The following is a 21942-nucleotide window of genomic DNA, read 5'->3' as shown; positions in this document are numbered from 1 at the left end:
GGGTATCTATATCTATATTTAATATCTGCTACGCGGCCGGCTGGTCTTCGCCGTCTACGTTGTCAGATTGTACAGCTTAGACGTCCCTGCCCTACGAGCGCAGGTTCTCTCGGCTCAATCATGCACGCTCATGCGTTTTATGTGTACACCACGGTGCGCTCAGCGAGCTCACCAACGTGACTCTGAATTTACTTATCTCGCACAGCCGCGGCGCGTACCTCGCCGTCTTGTGCTATGTTATGTGCCCCCGGTGCGTTTAAAACCCCACCGTGTGCGCGTCAACAATTTATATGGTGCTTACACATTTGCTTTTAAAGCTGTGAATATGCCGGGTATAGGGCCACACGCAGTGTCTCTCCGGTAAGGCACTTCAGTACGTTGTGTATGCACGGCGTGATGGGATTACGTTCCCCCATAGCGTCAGCTAACTGACGCAATGCGAAGTGAACCGTATTGAAAGGGAACGCTTAGGTTACTCACGTAACCCCGGTTCCCTGAAATAACGGGAACGAAGCATTGCGTCTCTTGCCGTGCTACAAACGTCTACGCAGCGAGTGTTATTCGGCTGCGCGCTTCAGTCGAATAATAATGAGCTGCTGACGATTGAACCGCGCTTATATAGGGACGCGTGCCTCCCGCGCGCGGGTTCAAACGTCATTGGTCTGTACTTTGTACAGACGTTAACCAATAGGCTTCAGTCACGGAGTAAACAGGAGTTTCCCCCATAGCGTCAGCTAACTGACGCAATGCTTCGTTCCCGTTATTTCAGGGAACCGGGGTTACGTGAGTAACCTAAGCGTTTTCCTTTAAAGTAACAGAAAATCTATGTTGATTTTACATCAATGTTTACAGTGTAGTTCAAAGTTCTGCATAATTTATTGACAGTTTTTTTTTTAAGGTTAACTGCAAACGCTACTGCCTTTATATAGACTTGTAGTTAATCCTAGTCTATAAAATAGCTAAACAAGTTTTTCACACACTGAGGCAAGCCTCGGGCAATGTCTAGACCCTTTCTAAAGCTTATATGCCTGTCTACTAAAATGTCTGCAGTAAATCTTTTTATTAGTGCAGTGAAAAAGAAAAAAAATACACAGAGCTCCAAAATTAATGTCATCTTTATTAAATGTTTTAAATATGCAAACAGGCACGCACATTCAGTAAGAGAACACTTGGGTGAAAAAGGGACGTTCATCATATATCTATAGTCTTCTCCACAAAAAAAAAAGATACAAAATAACTGCATTATTTGCTCACCCAAAACAATTCAGTATGTACACCACAAAAATAGTGTTTTGTATCAAAGAAGGAATATTTGTTAGCCAAACACTGAAGAAAAAACTTTACAAATAAAGTCTTAGTAAAAGGCAGCAACGGTTGGACATCATCAGTTTTTGTGGCATGTATGTGTAGACTGTCAGTCAGATTTGTAGGCATGTACAAAGCTCCTGCGGGCTTCCACATGTCTCACACATTTTATCTTTTGGCAGTTTTTCTGCAGGTTTTACTGAGGTGATTTATTAATTGCTTTGCGTCTCTGACAGATTAAGTAGTTTTTCTTAAAGTAATAAAATCATGCACTTAGCCGCGTTATATCACACTGAGGAAAAAGACAATTTTTCATTTTTGTCAATGGGAACAAAAAAGGAGGAATCATACAATAGCTAGCATGCTACATCTGGGAGCCCATACATCATGTGTTTAGCCAAGTACTTAGCTGTGCAAGGGTTATGCATACACAAAAAGTGATTTGATGCACAATTCAGTTCAGATACAATAAAATTGATGCATGCCACACATGAAACGAACAATGGAAATTCTTTCCTTTCGCAAACACAGAAAACATTACAGCTAGCTTGAGAGAGAGAGGGCACTTATATCACTGTACTTATATCAACATCGCTCTCCAAATATTATTTTTGTGTGTGTTTGTTCTCAGATGACAGTTTCTTTGTCCGTTAAAATGTTAATGAATAAAGTTAAGCTTTACCCAAACTGGACGATCCTGCTTTGAAAAGAGTCACGTTTTCTCATGTAAAATCCAGCTCTTTGTACATGTTTACACTGGTATTCATACTAACCCGTCCTATTAACTTTTAAAGGCAGCAGCTTCATAGATGTGTAATACGAAAGGGGGGAAAAAACGAAAATTACCATTTTAGCTTCTTAGAAATATGTGTTTTGGCACAGAATCCCAAGCTATAGTACACAGGTGCACCGTAAACTACAGGGGCAATTAAACACGTAATATTTACAGGGAAAGGGGAATTTATCCAGAATAAACTAAACACTTACTGTTTGTCCATACAGAACATGCTTGTACTGGTGCGAGAAAGTGAGTCTGTGTGATTCGGCTTTATGTAAGTGTGTCTGGCAGCATATTAATGGTTTTTAAACCATATACATATACACATTATAAAATACTGACTATATTTCAGGAAGGCAGCTGGCAGGAACAGTTAAAGCAATATTACAATATGGATAACTGCATCGCCTTATACAGTTGCCTCATAAAGTCTTTGGCCACTTAGCAACGCTTACAAATGTGTGAACTCCATTGCATTACAATGCAAAACAAATTTCTGTATGCAATGACATTCATGCACTTTGAAAGTGCGGCGTATTCATTTCATTTATTTTGGTGGCCACTGCATTCAAAACAAACACAGGCTTGCTAAGCCCTTCAAGTCCACAGATCATCAGAAACACAAAGTCGTTCAGTAGCAAAGTCTTTGGTTGCGCGTTAGCACGTGTTAGCATTTAGCTGGTTGCCATGGCTTCTGACAGAGAAGGCGGGGCTTGTTCTTGACCCAGGGTCTCTGAGCCAGAAAGGCAGATGGACTTGCAAGGTGTAGCGGAAGTGCTCAGATCCTGCGGTTGCGACTGGAAGACGTCGTCTTGCCCCTGAAGCTGCGGCTCGGTTTGTAACCTCTCCTGGTCTGCCAGCTGCGCCGCAAGACGTTCCTCCGCCTCGATCTCCTCTGTGGTCGGGATGGAGTTTTTCTTTGGTCTGCCTTTGGGCTTGGTAGGAGCCTCGTGTCCTCCTTTAAGCACCTAGAGGGATGAACACATGCAGTTAAGCACTGAAAAATGTAGGGCTTGGTCAAAGGTGAAGGTAGTTATTACAGTGATTAAGAGAAGATGTATGACTACAAGGGGTCGGCCGTACACGCTCGTATATCTCGGAGGTGAACGCGCTGTGGATCTTTTGTTCCTGTTTAAGAGGCTGATGGCACTGACGTAGACCTGCACAGGCCTTTAAATCATTACTCATGAGTGTCATACACAAACAGGGAGTACCGCAGGGTCATGGATGATACTGCATTGAACGCTGAGAGGGGTGGCTCACGGCTCATCTAATGGATTTTTAATGATATGTCTCCTAGTTTCCTTTTCCAAACAGAAGGATTTAAGATGTTTCAACAGAAGGCGGATAGTTTTGAGTTACATATTAAGATGTTTAAAGGGCTGCCTGTGTCTGTTTCAATGAAGTCATTGACGTTATTTTAACCAAACAAAATGCAAATGCTCCACTGACAGCTATCATTTTTTGACCGATTGAAGAATCGTCTTACGTCAACGTTATTAGACAATTTTGTAAATTGTTACCTATATAAAGCTGGATGTAAATAGATGATTACTTGAAATGAAATGCTTGGATTACAAGTGTAAAATTCTGATCTGATATAAAACATGGACAATCTTTGCACCGTTGTTTGATTTGTATATTTTAGTGCAGACACAACACAAACAGCACATGCAAATCAAGTGTAGATCAGTTGGCACAATTTAACAATTTATTCTTAGCAAATTTCCCTCCAAAAATACAATATAATAGAACAAAAGAAATCCTTGTTGCACTTAAGTTTTTAAGTTTAATTCATTACAATTAATTTTAACTTCCCTGACTATTGAGGAGTTGCTATAAATTATAAAACTTAAGTCGAACTAGCTTAAGTTATTTTAACCTTATTTTTATAGTTTATAGCAACTTCTCACTAGTCAAGAAAGTTGAAATTAACTGTGATTGATTAAACTTAAAAATGTAAGTAGAACAAGGAATATTCCAAACAAATCTCATGAAAACTATTTTATGAAACAATTATTAAAAAAATAATGAAGCCCCACCCCTAAACCCAAGGCACTGAGGTCCCTTGTGAAAATTAATCATGTTTTTTTTGTAAAAGTGTAGTAACCATGTTTTTTGGTGTATTTTTTGTAACTGGTTTTACTACAGTAGCCATGGTTTAACAATGTTTTTTGAAAAATATCATTGTCAAAACCATGGTTATTTTGTGGTAACCATGGTTTTACTACAGTGACTTTTTTATTTTATTTTAATGTAGTAAAACCATGTTTAATTTTTGTAAGGGGTTAAAGCAGATCAAACTAAAATGTACAAATGAGGTGGAACAAATTTAGTTAGCCACCTCTTAAAATGTTTACGTACTGCACTGAGATTGTGTCGAATCGTCCATTAAGTTGGTTGGACTCACCATTTTCTTCCATTTCATGCGTCTGTTTTGGTACCATGTCTTCACTTGCAGCTGTGTGAGTCCCAAAGATTGAGCCAGGTCCAATCTGAAAAAAAGACATTTTTGCCATGAAATATTTTGTATTTATAACTAAAATCTAAAACCTAGCATACTTTGGGACACCACTGTACATCGATAATGAGTCCGACAATGAAAAAGAGAAACTTCAGAACTGGAATTCTCAAAGTCACCTGTTGTCTTACACATAAAAGCCAGTGGGTGGCCATCTAAAGTGCAGATGTAAATTTAATCGCTGCAAAATTCCCAAAGCTGGCATGACACATCAGAAGATTCTGCCAGGCTCTGAACCGAAGAGTCTTCCCAGGCCCAATGTAATTGCAGACCTCGCGTGGAATGCCATCTTGGTTTATCTCTACATTACAAGGTAATCCAGGCATGGAGCTTCTGACCTGCCCGAAGTTAACAGAAACTCTTTTTGGCGAACTTCAGCAGACGCTGCATGACTAATGCAACAATTGGTTTATTGTAATGTGATAGGAATGATTGGACATGTGAGATGGGATTTGAAAGAGAGCAAGCGCGATCTATCAAACAAACCGCGGCGATTTCGGCTACATCTGCTTTCAAAGTTCCTCTCACTGGCCAAACAGGATTACGCACCTCTTGTGTCAGGCTTCTAAGAAAGCCATGTGAGGTGAAGTGATCTTCTAGGAAATGAGCAGATTAACACTCGCCTTCAAAAGCCCTTGACTTTCTCCTTCTCTACTTGCAAAATCTCTCTCTTTCTTTGAATCTCTTTATTGCCTAATTTCATTTTGCTTTATTAATAACTGATTTGTCTATGAGACAGATTTGTAAAAAGTTAGTTAAGGTAAAAAAATTAAGTTACATGGCTGCCTTAAAAATTTGCATCAATTTAAAAATATTAGTTGACACAACAATTTTTATACAACTTTTTGAGTTAACTAATATTTTTTAATTCAATTAACTAAATTTTTTAAGGCAACCAGATAACTTTCTTTTTTAGTTGAACAAACAAATCTTTTTTACAGTGGATTGCCTAGGTGTATAATGCCTATACATATGTTCAGTATTGGGCAAAAGTCTTAGGTAACCGCTTTGATGTTTTAGCATAGTTTAAAAGATCATCCATATTTATCTTTCACTCGGTCTATTAAGATACAAACAGAAAAATTTGTAAGGGAAAAGTTTACAGGAAATATGTACACAAAATATAAAAAAGAAACAAAATGTCATCTTCTAGGAAAGTCAGTATTTAGTGTGACCTCTCCTGGCACTAAACATCTTTAGACGGAGACGGAGGTCCTGAAGTCATCAATTAGAAATTAAGGTTTGAGAGAGTCTGCAGGTTCCTGCTATTACTCGGTAAGGGAAGCTGACACTAAATACATGACACATTAGGCTATAACTTTAGTCTGTTTTTTATACTGCATACACATTCATTTCCTGTATTTTCTGGTTGTATTCTTATAAAGGGATTGAGAAATAATTATTTATGTTCATTATATCGTTAAAAAAACAGCAAATCTTATGGTTGGAATAGTGACCAAAGATGTTTAGGCACTTCTGTATACATATATACTTATAGCTTTCACATGACACTCCAAGACAACACTTTCCAAATACTATTTTTGGATCACTAAAAAACCTTTGCAAACTGACTGAGTAAATTTTGAACTATTTATAAGTGTATACAGAATTATGTTTAAGCAGAACATATAACTGCAAGCGATGGAGTAAATTAGTACTTTTCTAAAAATATCACCAATCTAGATGTCTATCATTTGCAGCTGCTTTCTGTGCTGTAATTGCAGGTAAGAGAAGCTCCTTTGTGTTTGTGCTTATTATTCTTCAGAGAAAACCACACACACACGTGCACACACATAGCATTCCAATGCTGGCACGTTCCTTACAGATACGGCCCTAATCTAAGATCAGTTTTACTTCTGACATTTCTTCATAATGATGATGAAGAAGATTATAATCATCTCTGCCTCATAAAAAACCATTAACTCTTGATGATATAAATCATTATGCGCTAAATTGCGACACGTTTTTCATTGCTTTCATGTTCTGATTGTGTGGCCTGGGTGGAGGAGCCAAAACCAGCAGAAGACCTTCGGGTCATCTGTGTGATTGATACGACACAAACCTAAGGCGCTTTGAGGCCCAGATCTCAAAATAGTCAGGAGATAAAGAATTTCCCCTGTCTTTGTTCTTGCTTCAGCCATGAATTAATTTGTTAATTCCTGAAGCAGAGCTGCAGGCTGTAATGCATATACACATTAACGTATTTTTGTCTGCATGTGTGTACGTATAGACTGATAAGGGCGTTGAATTTTGGGGTTACAACACTGTAAAAAAGTTAGTTCAACTTAAAAGCAAGTTATCTGTCTGCCTTAAATGAATAGTTAATTCAACTTAAAAATATTAGTTGACACAACAATAACAATAAACAAATATATATAAATATATATAAATAGCATTGACTGAACACATTTTAATGATAATCTTTGAAATTATAATCTTAAATTAATCGCACTTCATTTTTTAAATTTAATGTATGGTTAATGTAAGTTAATAAGTTGAATGAACAAAGATAGTTAAGTTATGAATCCAAAATGCACATTTTAAGTCATGATTGCTTGACTTTTTTAGTACAAAGATCATTAGGGCTTTCAGTGAACTGATGGACAAAACCCTACACAGCACCTAAAGAGGAGGTCATGAATCGAAAAACCTTTGTGCATTCAGGAACATTTCAAGATTGATTTGCAAGTTTGTGATGAATAGAACATCTTTTGTTTTACATTAGGGAAATAAAAAGGTACAAAAAGTAAAAAAGCTGTCACTATACCCTTTTAAAAGGTCCTGATATGTAGCATTTATGCACAGTGTTGTACCCAAGTATATGTATTTACTTTTGAGGTGCTAATCTGCACCCTTAAGAAAAAATGTGTACTTTATAAAAGATTGTAGCTTTACCTTGATGATTAGAGTGAATAGCTTATTTTTTTCTATTTGAATTACGTGAGATTTAAGGAAGATGGATAAAAAGCATAATTTAGCAATAACCAAAGACCTTATTTTATGTGTAAGGTTACAACCATACATGCCATCATTTGTTTATTGTGAAATAATGATATACAGCTATTCAGATAACTCAAAATGTCTGTATATTTGTGCATGCTTATAATTTTTTTTTCATTCTGTGCAGGACAGAGCTTGTGCAAATCCGTGTGCCTGTGTCCTATCACTCCAAGATTAAATAAAACGAGTCTTAAAATTAGACAGTATTATGATCGGGTGGGATCAAGTTACGGGGATTCATTGACAGGCCAGAATGAATCAAATGAACACTGCAACATTTCATAAGACCAATGGAAGGCAACATGCTGAACAGTTGTTGAAGCGCTCTGTAAACCAAACTAATAAAAGTGGAATGCTGGAGGGAAACGTCTCTTGGTTTTGCATGTCTGGTGGCATTGACAGTGTTCAGGCAATTATTTCTGACAGCTTATTTGCTGCTGGAGGACAGAAACCGTCTTAAGGCTGCGCATGACAAAAAATTCGGAGAATTGTTTTTGTGGCAGACACGCTTAGAATCCTTGTAGGTGGGACAGGACTGATTTCGTGGAGTTAAATACACCCGCTGGGCCATAATGGAAATACATCCACTTCGACCAAATCTATAAGTGGAACTTAAAATGAAATGGAAATTGTGTTGTGGTCACAAATGTGGCCACGAGAGAAGACCTACGACATGTAGATGACCTCATCTCATTGTACAAAGCGCCAAAGTGTTTTAAATACACCTGCATGTGTTTTCAATGATTGGCATGGAATCAATGTAATACACTTTTGTTTGCTGTTCTTGGCCTGCGTCCCTGTTGTCTTGAATGGGGTAGTGTTTCTTTACGAAATTCAAAGCATGGCTAAAATGTTACTGAAATGAAAAGTGTTTGTTTTGGTTCTTTAATGCGCTCAGCTTTTTTATTTAAAACCCATCAAACACCAAACCAAACACCAAACTTGAGCCTGTTTACTTTTTAATGAATGTTAATTGTCTTATTGCGTAAAGTGCATGCTGTTTTACATTGTTTCAATGTTGTTTGCCTTCATAATCTTTCGGCAAAATGTAATAACTTCCTCTGGCTCCAACATGACTTACCATTGTAGCAGACGGTACAAATTCCCCTTTTGTCAACCACTCCCCTCAAACACCTGGTTTTTATTTTGGTATGTAATGCCACTCAATTATTGACAGATAATATATTAATTTAGAAGTAAATGGGTGACTGGCAGTGTTGCATAAATAAGGAGTCTTTACCATCAGGTTTTGCAAACGCAGTATTTCACTAATGTTAAAACTTTTGTTTCTCTGAGATTGTGAATTGCAATTCCGAATGTTAAATAAACATCACAATAAACATCATGATGGTCATTACGTGTGAAACTGCATACATGTGAAATTTACCATGAAACATATAAGCGACCCCTACAACATGCATTTAATGACACACTAGTGTTAAGCGAATGCTATCTCATGGTAATTCGTATATATTTTACGAGGTGGCTGATTTGAACAACCACATTTGTACGATTTTGTATGATTTACTTTTGTCCCTGTGATGTTGGGATTAGGGGCGGGGTTTCACTTGTGTTTTTTATGATAATCATACGTTCTTGTTAATATGAATTAGCCAATTCGTAAAATACCTAGGAATTTTAGTGAGATCAGGCTGGACAACACCCCTGTGATAAATTTTCAATTTGGGGCTGCATAATTAAGGGCGTGGCCACTTGAGTGACGGTTGAACAGCCACTGCTGTCACTGCAGTCGAGCTAGGCGGGTGTGGTTTCAGCAACCAGTCACCTCAGCTTCACCCACTTCCCGCCTCTTTACCCATTTTCGGATATCTGTGAGTGATGCATGGTGACGCGCGGCCAAAATGCCGACGGCAGGCACCGGCTACTTTAAGCTTCAAAAACGATCTTCAGAAACCAATGGGTGACGTCACGTACACTACGTCTATCTTTTTTACAGTCTATGGATTTAAACCCCTGAATTTTGCATCATGTGTAACTCTCTACCTGCTAAACTGCAAACACTTCTTACAGGACTACTGACCTGTCTGGAGTGGACAGGTATTTCTGTTTCTGAAATTTCTTTTCCAGGCCCAGGAGCTGGAGCTCAGTGAAGATGGTGCGACTGCGGCGAGGTTTCTTCAGTCGTGGGGTGGAGTGCTCTGTCTCTGATTCGCTGCTGATGCTGACGGGTGTCTCGCTGGGTGTGGGCTCCGAGGTGAACGAGTGCTGGGGTGAGAGAAGGGGCAGGCTGGAGACCCGTCCCTGAGGAGAAGGTTGAGAGAGCTGTGGGATACCGCTGGGAGGTTGATGCGTGATCACGGAGAGGAGAGGGTACGATCTTAAAGGGGCGGAGCCTGGGAAAACACAAATGAACAAATATAATGGCCTGGTTAATATAGTACAACAGCAAAACTGCAGAAGTAAAAATATTCTTCATATAGTGAAAATAAACCCTTTGAGACAGACCCACTAAAAGTTGTTTTTTATTGGACTGATGTCACAGATTTTGTCATTTTTCATAAATCAAAGGTAGTTTCAGTATGAAAACAAGCAGTCCTTTCTTTAGGAGACAAGACCAGAAAATGGTACATGGTCATAGTGATATTAAATCAACTATTATTCAATTTAACTTTGACTCAGTGAAGTTTTAGGGTTGATGCAATGCATTTCACAATGTTAGTTTTAATAATAAGTCTCAGATTGTAACTTTCATGTAGTTTATTATGTAAATAAAGCACTTTTTCAAACCTAATAAATGTAAATGTCAAAATAAATAAATGTTGCCTGCCTACGTCTAGCAATAGTCACACATCACTGTAAAATTTATTTTACAGGCTGTTAAAATGAGCCAACTTTAACCTTCGGATTTAATAGCTTGTCGAAGCAGCCGTCATGTACAAGCGAACTAAAACCTTGTTATGGTCTTGCCCCACCCACACTAATGGTGAAGGTAAGTGTTAAAAGTTTTGCCCTCAGTGATGTAAAGTGCCTGACCTGCATGTCCGCCGCGATGACGCAACCGGTGTTTTACATCACCCCATTGAACCCTGGGAAGATAATGACTCTCCTATGATCGCATTCACAATGCACTTTGGGTAATAATTTTAAACGGGGCATCCACACCCCCTCCCTAACAGTTTTAATATTTCTAATTCTCCAAAGCCTCTCACCTTCTCTCTCGCTCTCTCTACGTCTCCTTTCTTTCAGACATCAACGAGACGCCAGAGTCCATAAAATGCTACAGTGGACCCGTCTGAGCAGAGAGAGTGAGGTCGAAGCTGTGAGGATATTATACTGCTTGGAGAAGAAAAGCGTCCAGCGAAAAATTCTTGATTGTATTGATAAAACGGAAATTGTAAAGTAGTTTTGAAAAGGCACAGAGGCAAAAAATAAAATATGTTACATGCAAATGCTTAATTACCATAATAAACTAAGAATTACAGGGAAGTGGTTGAATGTGCAACCAAGAGATTTGGCAACCAAGGGGTTCGCTTGACTGTAAAAAAAATTGCTGTAATTATGCAGCTGGTTGCCAGTAACTTACTGTAGAAGATAAAGACTGAAAATGTTTTATGTTCATTTAACTTTGAACAAACTGTTGCAAGTAAATAACATAAATGTAAAATCTACAGTAAGTTACTGGCAGGTAATACCAATTAATACTGTAATTTCTTCTTTGAACATTTCCTTCAGCTGCCATTGGTTGAACAAAAAGTGAGCTCTCATTGATTGATCCAGCACTGTCATTTTCACGTTAATCAGGCCAAACAAACTGATTTTCATCTTGTTTGGAAGCTCAAAATGAAACAATAAAAAAAATGAATAAAATAAGACTATATACCGGGTTTTCTTTTTTTTTACAGCACGCCCTGAAGCGACAATTACACAATTAGATACATTCACAGGATAAAGTTACTCTACGAATTACATCTGAATTCTTTCGATTGCAATTGTTTAGGTTCACACGGTACTCTTGTTCTTATGTTTAAGACACAAAATCTATGACAAATGTCAGAAGCAGTCATTTAATCTGTCAGCGTTATTATATTCAGAATCAGAAAGTTTTGCATACCTCAAACAGAAGAGGGCGGGATTTCAACAAAATCACTTTCAACCAAAACTTTTGAGATGGCATTTATTTAATCCTAGATAATGTTTGTCATATCTCATCATTTGATTGCTTATAGGTGAAAAGAAAATGTCAGAATGCCAAATATTTCTGTCATAATTTCCTTACCGACTATGACCTCAAGCAAACATTAACATTAGCAGGTTTATATTTGTACGCTTAAGGACTAGATGGAAATTTTGGAAAGCGAGATACAGAGAGATAGTGGGAAACTTCTTCCACACACGCGCGCGCACACACATGCACATACAGTACAAATGCATAAACATGCATGCTCGCATAGTCTAGTTAAAATGAGCTCATCGCTACTAATGCAGCACGTCCAGGCTTGAAACATTGCCTCTGGCACAACTCTCTCGCTGTATAACTTTTCTTTCCTCAATATCTATCCCCACAGCCTCATATTAAGCTCTATCAATCTGTTTAATTTTCTCTATAAAGTCTCGTGTCACTGGACCACATCAGTATGTGGATCTAATAGGGCTTAGAGGACAGATTTTAAGAGTTTGCAGCTGTCAAGATCCAATCAGCCCTTTTCATTGATTTGAAGTCAGACAAGGAATTGAATCACAGCTAGCAGCGCTTTCATACCTCAATCTCGAACCCATGTGAATCACCGGTCTCTTACTAATAAACCTTGAACATCTGATTCTCTGACCACAGCAGACAAACACATGATGTGTCTCTCATTTCCTGCAGAGCATCATCAATCTAAGCAATAAAACAAGCAGCCATGTGTCATTATAATTTTCCTAAGGCCTTATTCCATATTTTCCCAATTGAGTCCTCATGTGTCAAAATAAAATCATTACGATTCAATTATAACTGAAATTAATTTGGTGTAACACATTTGTGGTGGCATGCCCTCTACCAGGAACACTTTGAGTTTAACACCTTGAGTTCATTCAAACGTTGTGAACGAGGTGTCATGTTTTTATTATTCACAATTAAGGAGTGAACCTTGTGTTTCCAATTGACGGCCAAAAAAACAGTAGCAAACGTTAAGCCCTTGATTGCTCTCTTTCAGTGCTGTCTTATTTCTCTTGACTGATTGGATTCCAATGCGATGACTTCACTTGGCACTCGATGCGCATTTGAACTCTGTTTAACTCGGTACAGAGTGTTTTGGTTGGGCCGTGTGGTGACAGGTTTTAAGGTGCTTCATCACTGTTGAGTTTTTATCTCTCAATGGCTATTAAACCAATCCAGCAGGTTGAAAAAAGAGAGAATAAAACACAATACGGAGTTTAGCAGCATCTATTGAATGAAAAATGTTTATTTTAACAATAGTCCCTCGCTGCAAGCCGATTATTTGCTGAATTCACTCAGGCATGGAACTTCAGATAAGCGGTGTTGACATGTCATCATTATTTTGCTCTGTTTGACCTAAAGGCACAAATTGCTGTTATCTATGTCAAATGTACAAAAGGTTATAGTCGTTCTCTTTCACAGAGATTCTAATAATGTCCCCGAAAATTGTTAAGACCGAAAATTGTTAGGGTCTGAAGAAATTTAGTGGTGTGTACTAAATCATATTACTCATAAGGGTTATGCAAGTGTTTGAACATGAGAATTGTTTGACTTTCATAACTGCCTTAAGGAATATCTCACAATCAATATCTCTAATATTCTGATCATTAATATTGAACTTGCATAATGCATGTAGCCACACTGGGTATGTGTGCATATATTAGATAGATAGATAGATAGATAGATAGATAGATAGATAGATAGATAGATAGATAGATAGATAGATAGATAGATAGATAGATAGATAGATAGATAGATAGATAGATAGATAGATAGATAGATAGATAGATAAAATTAAATCATTAGTTTCTGAAAACAAAAGACGGGTGTGAGCATAATCATTTGTATTATGAAAGGTATCCGGTTTTATTGTCTGCATTGGGTTAAACGGTAAGGTGTGGACTGTATAGTTCTTGCTCATCTATTTCAATCTCTGTCTGTCTCTACCATTAGTTTGTTTTTAAGCAAGCTTTCATGGCAGATTACGTTATCGCAGATTTTTATCTCTCTTGCCTCCTTTACAAATGCTTCTAAAAGCTTTTCCTCACTTTATGGTGAAAGACATGTCTCCAAACGAAATATTATAACCTGTTATTACACTCTCTCTAAGGTAATATTTTACAGCGACCTCAACATGTGTCAGCAAAGCACCGGTAGACCACATCCGTGCCCAATCTAAATTTTATAATGCATATTACAGAATAAAATAATATATTTACATTTAACAGAGATGCTGGTAATATGTTTTAAAGTAATTAAGTAATTCATGTAATCATGAATGATTTAAATTGTGAAGCAAAATAAAGCACATATCATTAAAAATACCATCATCTGTTTACTATTTAAACCCTTACAAAAATGTATAAGTCCAGGTAGTAATGATGTTTTCCATACACCAATAAAACCAGTTAGAGACCTACAGATACCATTTAAGTTTCCATGAAAACCAACACAATTCCACTATAACCATTAACCCATAAGCATTTCTGTAATGCTTTCTATTGTTTTTTTCAGCATGCATGGAAGTCTTGTGTTTGTCTGTCGTCATAGTATAATTCAAACACGTTTGGGTAAGGAAGCAGACAGCATTGCATCTCGGACTCACCAACTTTTGTCTACAGCCCTCCTAAAAGCATTTAATATTTGTATACTTGTTTTGTATTTAAACATCATTTTACATGCAACATGTTTCTATTGTGATTTGACATGTCATACAGCGCCCCCTAGTGGTGTCAACAGTAATAAGAATGAGAGTTTATTGCTGTCTGGGGGTTTGGAGTCAGTGGCCTTTCAGTCAGTGGCAGTGCCAGCCTTAATGCCAGCCACATTCTATATTAAGCAGACCATCCATTGATGTGGTGGCATATAGTATATCTCACACTCCTCTGACTTGAAAAGACACTGTGTGTGCGGGGTTTTGATATGTGGGCTGGATACTCTATCTCACCGCCCACCCTCCCAAAACCTTCATGCCTTCTACTTCACAGCTGGACAAACTGTACAATCGGAGAACAGAAGAAGTGTGTAAATGCGTCTACATGTTCGCATACGCAAGTTTATGTGTTGCATAAACAAATATGCACATATTGTATGTGTTTGTGTACGAAGAATGTGTTTTTCATAAAGAGAGCGAACTGCTGAAGCTATTTTTATCATGCGGCCTTATCCACTAAGCATATCTGATTTCAGAAACAGCCCAGCAGGTATATTTGACCTGGTACATTGTTAACATACTGAATAATTGAATACGATGTTTAATAAATATATCATCATTAACATGCAAATATTGGTTGCTTTCAAGATTTTATTTTCATAAACATCTAGAAAGTTTTTTACAGATTTGAACTGCAATGCATCATTTATACTGTAATGTAACCCTGCCTCTATATTATAAATCAGTGTGTAATGTTTCTCAGATATAAACACTAAATGAATGAATAAATGTATACATTATACAATGATTCATTACATTTATATATGTATAAGTGTGCAAGTATCGACCCCATTATTTGAAATAAAAACTTTATATTAAAGCAAATCAAGATTTGCTGTGAAATCTGACATTTTCCTAAAAACAATAAGCAGTTTTACAAAAACAAAAGGCTTTACTTGTTTATATCTATCATGCCTTGCCTACCAAAAGAATGAAAGTACATTGTTCAATTGGTAGAGCATGGTGTCAGCAACACAAAGGTCCTGGGCTCAATTCCCTGGGAACACATACTGATAAACTGTATAGCTTGAAGGCACTGTAAGTTGTTTTGGGAAAATTCATAATTTATATTTACATTGTTAACACTCCAACAATTTGCGGTTGGCCTGCACTGTCATGTAGAAACAATAAAGATTTCTTTCTAGGGTAATGAAGTGTTACTATAGTAAACATTTGGGTAAAATACATTGCAATGTTTGTTTTTTTATAATTACAATTTATTAAAATCTTAATCTATTAACTAAGAGACTTATTCCTGCAGATGACAATGTAACATTGGCACAACATTTACTGTGATTTTTTATTTGTAGTGAGTGCAGATTAAAATGACAGAAAAGGGCCTACAAATGGGCTTTGGAGTTAAGTACTTGCTAAAACCTGTGGATAACACTCGGCTGCTGCAAGAATTCACAAATACACCTTATCAATCCTTTAAACCTAATCTTCCGGGTACTGCCACCAATCTTCCACTTTGGATGTCATTGTGGCACATTTGCTGTTATGACACAATCAACTGAAACAGATTAAGTGTCTTGACTGTCAGCAATGTTGTATGCACCCCATAATGCCTGATGTATGTCTACCCGTATTTATAACACATCAGAAACATTTTAAAATGACCTGTGAATTTCACACAATGCTTCTCATTATAATGAAACAGCATTGCACCTGTTGGTTCAAGTTAATTGTCAGACTTGACTGCATCATATTTTGCATAGTCAAAAATGGGGCAACAGTGCTCTAAACAGTGTTTTCAAGAGTTTTTGCTCCATGGGGTAATTAGTTTTTTTACCATAGATATCAGATTTTAAACTGAACTTAACAAATGCATTTTAAGCGAACATGCAGTGGGGAAATACCCTGAGCTAAATTAGGCAAAGTTGGCACATGGTTAAAAATTAAAAACTCTCCATAACCATTATGCCTGTGACAAATTAAAAATAAAACACAATCTCAAATGTGACATTTGAATTTCCATCAACTTAGTAAGCTTAATGCATTTACAACTAAAATAAAATACACATTATTGGATTAAGTTAGGCCACATTCATGTAGTCCATGCAGCTTTGGAGTTAAAAACATGCAATTAAACTTTAATGTTGATTCAAAACGTGATTAAACATTATAAATAAATAAATAAAATTATATGAAAATACTACATACGTATTGTGTTATTTTACTGTACTGTCATAAAAAAATTTAAGCTCTCTTTAACCATTTTGCATTTAAGATAGCACTTAATATTACTGATTTGCATAAGTGTGTTTGACAGTCAGTATGTTGGGAAATATGTTATTAAACATTTTAAAATATAACATAAATACATCCTAATTATAGCTATTTCGTGTAACAGCTCACTATACAGTGGTTTAGTGCGTAAAGTGCGCATTAACTTATTTTTGATACAATAAGAAAATAAAAGACATCCAAAAAGAAATGGTATTACCTACTAATTCCAATTCAAAATCAACATTGATTCACTAATTTATTAGTGCATTTGGTTTATTTATACTGTACGTGTAAAACGTTATTTCGCACAGCAATACATGGCAAAAAAAGAGTCAACATTATTTTTTAAAGTGATAACAGTGATTTTGATAAGCAAAATATGGTTAATTCACAACAAATAAATCTTGCCGCAGGCCAAGGTCAATGAGAGGTTTATTATTAATTTTTTTGGCATTGCGCTTCTTAACAAGTTACACCTTGCATGTCGGGAAAACATAATTAAACATTGTGTAAACAATGGAAAGGCAGAAAATAATGTAAACGACATTAACGTTCCCTCAAAAGTAGGCATTAACATTTTAAAGTAATTTACATCAGAAGTAACGCCTCTTGCAAAAAGAAATGTTTATGTCACTTACCCGAGCATGAATGCAAAGGTTTGGGTCTGACGATTAAAGAGGGACACACCGAGTAAAGTGAAAGTTTCTCGAAGTAATCACATGTTTCTTTGGATAGAATCTCGTCTATCATGAAAGTCTTGTATCGTCGTCTGGCCGCTTTCAGCTGCGCGCTGCTCGCGAGTCTCAACTCTGCTTGACAATGCATAGTGTCCCAATATAAAACAGCCTAAACTGGATGTGACGCTTTCCTAAAATGCGTTTATAATTCGCTAAAAGCCGTGTAAAACTTCTTACATATGATTATTTTCTATAAAGACATCTCGTTTTAAGGGCTTTGAAATCCTTGTGCAGCTGAGCTGCGCTAGTGCTTTCAGTGTCTTCGCGCGCTCATTCATGCAGCGAGTGCGCGCTGCGTTCTGACTCACCGCTATATAAACCAACTCTCCTATCACTACACTTCTGCTGTATGGAGGAGCCGACACACTTCACGTCAATCAAAATCTCTCTCTCTCTCTCTCTCTCTCTCTCTCTCTCTCTCTCTCTCTCTCTCTCTCTCTCTCTCTCTCATAGAATAATAAACCGGTTTTCTTTATTTTACATGACAGATATTCTCTAGGCACAATGCGGAACTGTATTTTATCAGAACAACTTTTTTCTTGCATCGTTATATTATTATTATTATTAGTAGTAGCAGTAGTAGTATTATCTAACCGTTAAAACTTCCATATACGCATTTTGCCCTGCAATGAAGCGCTTTGTCATTAAGATGCAGAGAAAAGCTTCGTTTATGATAATAAGATTTTAGGATGCACACGCTTTGTCACTTATGGGGGTCGTAATGGAGGTCGACTAGAAGCCAGGACTACGTGCGCATAATTTTGCTTTGCATGATGCTGCCTTGTTTGATATGTACTAGATTGTTCATAAAATATGAAACCATGGACAAAATATAATCTTGATAAATCTTAGTTAATTTGTATTTGCTATATTTGCATTTACATATATTCATTTAGCAGATGCTTTTATACAATGTGACTTATAACGGAGCATTGTTGTGATACCGTGTAGCAAGAAACCAACATAAACACAATCAAAAATAAAACTTACAGTAAGTAGACTTAAAGTCATAGTGGAAATAATTATTTATTATTATTCGTATTTATTGTTAACGTCGGCGGTACAATGTGAATATTAAATACATGTTATCATTTCGTATAGAAGTTTTATTTTTTCTTCGATTATTTTTAGGCATTAATTGTACTTGTTTTGTTGCTTTGGATGTTTGTAAATAGCCTCGTACGGAAACGCATAAATCAACACCCACGTACAGCAACTATTTCACTTGCCAGAACAAGTGGCATTAAGTCATTGAAATATCTGTTTGAAGCCGAAAGTTACAAGCCTTCAAATAAATAAAAAATACTACTAAACTTATGTAAATAACTTTAAGCGCATACTATTTTTAAAAACAAGAAGTCTAAATGCAAAAGTAATTATTAATAAAGTCTAGAATAACATATGGCATTTTAACCTTACATTATAAACACTATAAAACATAGAAGACAATTATACTGTGTGCATTTATTAACTTTATAATTATTTAAACTTTAAATGCATAATATTCGATATATTAAAACGTTGACTTAGCATTATATAATGTTAGCAGATAGCTTCTTATAAAGTGTTACCTAAATAATGATCAAAGATGTAATTAATTTTGTATACAATTATCTTTTAATTATTTAAAATATTTGTTTTCAGTATTGACTTAAACGTGAATATTGCAAACGCTTTAACAACCACAATATAAAAATAAATATTCAGTTCCTTAAATTTTGCACTAAAACAAAGGCATAACAAATATAACGAAAATAATAGGAATAAGTTATCTACGCTTAAATGCAAGATATTTAGCTTCCTTTTATTACAACGTTTATCCGATATAACCTAAAACCTCTACAATGTGCATATTATCTTCTTTATTCATATAAACGAAGATTTATATACTGTGTTTATTGTCGGCTCATGTGGCAAAATGCTTTCTCATTTGTAAGTCGCTTTGGATAGTTGGCTATATAATATAGATATAAATACGGGACTTTTTGTTTGTAATTTTGTTAAAGCAACAAGGTCCCATATAGAGCAAAATACAACAATCAAACTTAATTGAACATTCAAACGTAAATGTTCTCATAAAAAAAAACTTGCATACAGTAAATCAAAAGGCAGAATAGGGTCGTGCAGGTGTTTTAGTGGTGTTTCTCATATCAGTTTCAGCACGCCCATACTAGACACTATTAACCGTGTGATATGAACAGACAGACAGACAGACAGACAGACATTTCTTTCGGTTTTTGTTACAGACAGAAAGCTCGTCAGACAGCAGCACTTTAGTTTGACACTATGATGCTTATCACAGATGGACCGTTGCTTTGATGTAAAGGGTGCACTGAACTCCTTAAACGGGGACAGTGTCGGGTTTCTCATTTTCAGAGCCTTGTGTCCGCTGTCGAAATGATTATCATTTCCCCATGTATGAGAGAGTAAATATAACTCGCAGAGGATCCGAGATAGCAGCCGCCGCGTTCAAAGCTTGTGGGATTATGTCAAGGAAATCTCTATACTGGAAAGCTCGTTTTGGTTTGAGAAGCTGATCAAAGGGAAGAAATAAGAACAACTGCGTGGATTTGCCTCGGCAGACTTTATAATAGGGGGATATGACAGAATATTAAGATTAGCGGTACTGTTGGAAGTGGGGTCACTATGACACCTGTGAACCCTTCATGCAACCTGAGTTTGGTGAGATCTTACAGTGACTCGCCATTAAAAAACTTATTAATAAGCAGCCACAACGCAGGGCCATTTTAAAGGAATTGGTAAGGGAAAAAGTTATAAAACTTATCAAAGGGTCTAAAATTGAAATGTCCAAAGTGGTGAAAAATGTGTTAGCACACAAAAAATAACTTGCACTTTCGGTTGACATTAATCTTCGTCTAATCTAATGTCTAATGAGTAAATGGTAGGCTATTGGTTATTGTGTTCATTTTAATAAAAATATGATGATGTAATTTTGATTTAAGAGAACGAGTGCAACAAAATCAACCAACAAAACTAAGAAAACCACAGCAAACCCTTAGTCATAGTGGATCTCCAATCTTTTGACTAAAGGCTTTCCACACCCCACTCGCAATTTACCCAATAAAATATACTCAATATCCTGAATAAAAAATCCCACACACAAACAAATATGTAGCATTGTGATGTTTTAACTTAAATATAATTGCTTTGTCTATTTAAATAATTTAAGTCACACTGAAGCCACGCTAGCAGGCACCGTCCCTGTTTGAAAAACGCAATTGAAAACTGACTTTTGATAAACCTTTTGATAACTGAAATGTAGTTATAACATCTTAATGTAGAATGTTAAACAATAATAGTATTGTTCCAGTACACGGTGGAAGCAAGTAAACATATAAACACATAAAACATAAACACATTTACAAAGACATTGTACAGCATCCAGTGTCCGGTTTGTGGATGACGCCAAGCAGCTCAGTCAATTAAAGGCTGATGCCCAGAGGCTGAGCTCCTCAATAACGGGTTTCCCAATACAGCAGCTTCATTAGACAACCCGATACCCTTCAGATTAATAGAGACACAGGGTTTAGTGCTCGGAGTGCAAATTCACCTCCACTTTTGGATCGAGGAGCTTTGTGTGGGATGTACGGGTTCATGCACAACGGGAGCCGTTTTTAGCAGACTAAATCACTTTCGGAAGGGTAGATTATCGGACATTAAACCATCCCTGCTGACACGCTGGTATAAGCGGAATGATAACGCTATACTGTAGGTCAAATGTATCACGACTGTTCACGTTGTTGTAGTATTGATTATGCACTAAATAACTTATGCAAATCACAATAGTGCCAATAGTAAATTCAAAATGTAGTACCATACCTGATTGTTTCATTCTGTTTGAAAAAACATGATTTACCACATTTTTAGCAGAAATTATTTTATTATAAACATAATTTTTTTTAGTAAAATAGGGTCAATTAAACTAAAGCTGATTTGCCACCAAATCATGCATGTATACTTCTTTTATAATAAAAAGAAATAGCCTAAATATTTTTCCAATGTTAGAATAAAAGCATTAACCTACACTAGTGGTTCTCAAACTGGTAGCCACGAGATGGTGCCAGGGCCCCAGATTTATCAAATTTAATAGATATACATTTAATAGTTGTGTTTAAGTTTGTTTTATGTCATGTTTTTTTTAAGGGGGGCTATGAAGGGATGCACTCTACACAAGGTGGGCTGCAAGCCAAAAAGTTTGAGAACCAATGCCTATGTTTCAATCAGGAGGAGGCATGGCGCCATCTCCAGTCCTGTTTAAGAATTTTAACCAAGGTAAAAGAATGACCATGGATGAAACAGGTGTTGAGATTTGGAATTAATCTCACAGATTTTACAGGCCAGATAACCACTAAAAGAGAACAACAATTAAAGCACAAAAACAAAAGATAATTTAACAAACAAAGGGTTTATTAACACCTGAAATTTTGGTTTAAACACAAATAATTCAAAAAAATTCTGTCTATATACTAAAAGTTTATA

The 21942-nt window shown here is 36.5% G+C and overlaps 1 protein-coding gene across 1 annotated transcript; it reads right to left on the bottom strand.

The window, feature by feature from the left end:
* Window positions 1–1097: 1097 nt before the first annotated feature.
* Window positions 1098–17765, bottom strand: barx2 (BARX homeobox 2). Its single transcript, XM_065279344.2, has 4 exons — window positions 17344–17765; window positions 9646–9958; window positions 4494–4578; window positions 1098–3051 (listed from the first exon to the last, which is right to left on the bottom strand). The coding sequence occupies exons 1-4, from the start codon at window positions 17528–17530 to the stop codon at window positions 2758–2760; spliced, it is 879 nt and encodes a 292-aa protein (XP_065135416.2). The 5' UTR covers window positions 17531–17765; the 3' UTR covers window positions 1098–2757.
* Between the last annotated feature and the right edge of the window lie 4177 nt (window positions 17766–21942).

This window comes from Paramisgurnus dabryanus, chromosome 9, assembly GCF_030506205.2.
Source record: "Paramisgurnus dabryanus chromosome 9, PD_genome_1.1, whole genome shotgun sequence".
Taxonomy (NCBI): domain Eukaryota; kingdom Metazoa; phylum Chordata; class Actinopteri; order Cypriniformes; family Cobitidae; genus Paramisgurnus; species Paramisgurnus dabryanus.
The sequence above is the reverse complement of the archived record's forward strand: the minus strand, read 5'-3'. Positions and strand labels throughout refer to the sequence as shown.